General features: G+C 55.7%; 1 protein-coding gene across 12 annotated transcripts in view; it reads right to left on the minus strand.

Annotated features, from left to right (window-relative positions):
* P2RX6 (purinergic receptor P2X 6) overlaps positions 1-2,836 on the minus strand; it is a 38,846-nt gene extending 36,010 nt beyond the window's left edge. For 4 of the 12 annotated variants that reach the window (XM_019632091.1, XM_019632089.1, XM_019632090.1 and 1 more), the window contains exons 1-3: positions 2,579-2,835; positions 1,714-1,864; positions 345-416 (exon numbers count right to left, since the gene is read on the minus strand). In XM_019632091.1, the coding sequence (XP_019487636.1) occupies positions 345-416; positions 1,714-1,864; positions 2,579-2,712 (357 nt within the window). In that variant the 5' untranslated portion in view covers positions 2,713-2,835. Of the gene's footprint in view, positions 1-344; positions 417-1,713; positions 1,865-2,578 lie in introns of all 12 variants that reach the window. The other 8 variants (XM_019632093.1, XM_019632095.1, XM_019632097.1 and 5 more) reach the window with 7 other exon arrangements.
* Positions 2,837-3,257: the final 421 nt, after the last annotated feature.

Consider the following 3,257-nt stretch of genomic DNA (forward strand, 5'->3'; position numbering starts at 1 on the left):
GCCTGGATATCCCAGAGGGAATGACAGTGGAAGGCTCTGGAAGCATGCTGCTCAGAGGCCTGGAGTCCTGTCACCCACAGGCTGGGAGGCCTTGGGTAAGCAACTCAACCTCGCCGAGCCTCTGTTTTCTAATCTTAAATGGGGGTTGCAGTAATTCCTACCAGGCAGGGTACTTGTGAAGACTAAATGAAATGATTCATGAAAAAGTTTTAGCCCAAGGCCTGGGATACAGTAACACCTACTGAGCCCTCAGTCACCTGGGAAGAAGAGGGGAGGACATGGCTGGTTGCCCAGGGCTGGCAGAGGAACTGGGGACTCGCTGGGAGGCTCCTGGGCAAACTTACCTCTGGGCATCTGCCCTGAACTTGTTCTGGCGTCACCAGAAAATTGGTCACCAAGAAGAACACATTCTCTCCCTAGAAGGCAAGTGTCAGAGTTGGTGCCTGCGTGGTTCTTTCAATGGGAGAGGCCAGAAGCTGGCAGTTTAGTTTGTGTGGGAATGGGTCCTGGCCCCAGGAAAATCAACCCTGTGCCCCAGGAAAATGCCTCCAGTGAGGCAAATCAAGGCAGAAATGGGAGGCTGGCTGGGTTTCTGGCCATTTCTGAGTCTATGCCTGCCTCTTTGAGACCAGTTTATTTCTCACATTCACTCTCATTCACTTGACCAGAATTTCCCAAAAGCCTCTTGTTTCTAAGCACTAAAGATCCTGAGCTGAGTTGGGCCGGGCACCCTGCCAAGGCTGGTGGGGAGGTGGACCCTTCATTGCATGCATGGCCACGAGCCTGGGAAAAGGGTGGCCAAGAACGGAAAGGGTGGCTGGCACCTGTGTGTTGAGCATGAGAGCTCTGCAAAGGGGAGGTGAGGGCTCGGCAGAGGGCAGAGGGCAGAGGGACGTGGATCTGAAGGGACTTAGTGGCCACCATCATGAACAGGGAGCCTCCTAAGGATGGAAAACAAGAGCTGGCAGGCTCTGATGATGTCACATGTGAAAGCTCAACCTGGCTGCTACATGGATGTACTGGGGACCCACTAGAAGACCACAGCCTCATCCAGGTATGGCATGGGCAGCAGTGAAAACTGTTAGGTGATGGAAAGGGCAGGGGGGAGGGACAGGAAAGTGACGAGCTGTGTCCAGCTTTGGCACTGGTGGATTAAAAGAGGCCACACTGGGAGAGGGAGATAATTTCTCTTTGGATGTGGTGGGTGTGCACCCAGGTGGTCACCAGGGCTACAATTTGGGCATCAGTAGGACAGAGGTAGAAACAGGCTGTGGGTAACCTGGGTGGAAAGGGAAGGGGCTAGAAATGTAGTGTGGGAGGGGCAGAGAAGGAGGGCATGACAGCAGTTCCCCAGGTCAGGGAAGGGAGCATTCAGAAAGCTCCAGGCCCTGGTCCCCCATGACCCTCCCACCCCACCCTCTAGTTCAAGTCTTGAGTTCTCAGGTATCCCACTCTTCTCCAGATGCAATCTTTGTGAACATAGTTCCCCTGGCCTGGCTTCCTGACCTGTCTCTTTATTCACCTGGAAACCTCTTACACATCCCTAATAGCCCTGTCCTGTCCAGGTGTCACTCTTCTGTAGGACTCTTTCCAAACTTGGCCTTGTGACAGTGCCAGCACCTTCCTCTGGCATCACATGCCTCTCTCACGCACACTCACTGCAAGGGTGGTATCAGAGGTGTCAGTGCCTGGCAGCAGCGCCGAGGTACTCACCTGTGCCGGCTTCACGAAGTCAGCCACATCCCACAGCCGATTCCCCAGGTCCTTGATCTGGGTCACAGAAACCCCTTTGAGTTTGGTGATAACAGAAATCTGTGGATCCAGGTCCTGCTCCTGGTAGCCTTTCTTGACGAGGAGGGCCCACCTAAGAAGGAGGTGATGGGCCATGTGGTGTGTCCCCAGCGCATGGTGAGTGGTGGCAGAGCTGGGTCCTACCTGCTCAGCCTCTCTTCCTCACACCCTATAGGCTCCCAGTGGTGGCTCAAGGCCCCTGCCTCCTCTCCCTAATTTTTCAGCCCAAACACCCCGCATAGGCCAGAAGCACAGGCCATTCATCAGAGAGCCAGTGCTCTCATGGGTGTCTCTTATCAGGCACCCATGGACTTGGAAACGTCCACTACCACCTCCTTCACCCACCGACACCCTCCCCCTGACCGGGCTAGACCCAGCTTCTTCCTTAAAGACCCCCATGACCCAGCTAGAACTGGTGGTCTCTCTCTATCAGGGCCTTATTGCTCCAGCTCTCACAAGTGTCAGGGACTACCTCCTGCCCCACCTAGGGCCTCCTGGGCAGGGGTGGGGTTCACCCTGCTTTGTGCGCAGAGCCCAAAGTGGGGCTGGGCGTAAGGCCCAGGAAAATAGGCAGGTGAGCTCATTGGAGGACACAAGCTCACAGCTTGCTCTTGTACTCGCTGGCCTCTAGACAGACAGAAATCCTTCCTTCTGCCTACCTGCTACCCTGTTCCAACCTGCCCCACTCCACTACCATCAGTCTAGCCCCTGAAAAATCAACCCGCAACCCGCAACCCAGCAGGACCAGTCATGGTCCCTCCAGCATGGCTATGAGCCATTCTCTTACCCTACTACGTAGACCACGACCCCGAGCTGCAGTAGCCTTTGCAGGATGCCCACCCGCCAGTTCCTGGTCATCACATACTTCTCAGTTTTGTAATCCAGAAGACCCCAGCGTGACAGGGCCCCTGGGAAGCCCATGCTCCCAGCTCTTGCTGGCTGCCAGGACACATGAGTCAGCACAGCAGCTGCAGTCACAGTAGAACAGGAGGTAAAGCAGGAGCCCAAGCCGGGTCAGGCCAGCAACTATTAAAGGAACAGGATCCACTCGGCCAGATCCAGCCTCCACCCCCAGTCCTGGGCTCAGTCCAAACCCCCAGCGGCCCTCAGCCTTCCATCCTCTCTAGACTCCCTCTGCCAGACCCTGGGCATGCAGCGAGGAGAAGCCCCTGTCTCCTGCCTTCTGGGTGGTGAGGGGATGATAGATGTTGTAGGTACTGTGAGAGGATGGCATGGGGGTGACAGGACTCCAGAGGAGGGGCCAAGGAAAGCTCTGAGCTGACACTTGAATATTCAGAAGTTCAACAAAGTTGGGAAGGAATGTTCCTGGTGCATATGGGACGCTAGAGCATGAGAGAGAACTGGGACCCACAGAGTGAGAGCGTGACTCTGGCTCCAGAGAGGAGAGTGACCGGGCTCTAAAAGGTTCCCCAGGTTCTCCTGAGCTTCCCTCACCCCCAAAGCAC

The sequence above is a fragment of the Hipposideros armiger genome, unplaced genomic scaffold, assembly GCF_001890085.2.
Source record: "Hipposideros armiger isolate ML-2016 unplaced genomic scaffold, ASM189008v1 scaffold_1073, whole genome shotgun sequence".
Taxonomy (NCBI): domain Eukaryota; kingdom Metazoa; phylum Chordata; class Mammalia; order Chiroptera; family Hipposideridae; genus Hipposideros; species Hipposideros armiger.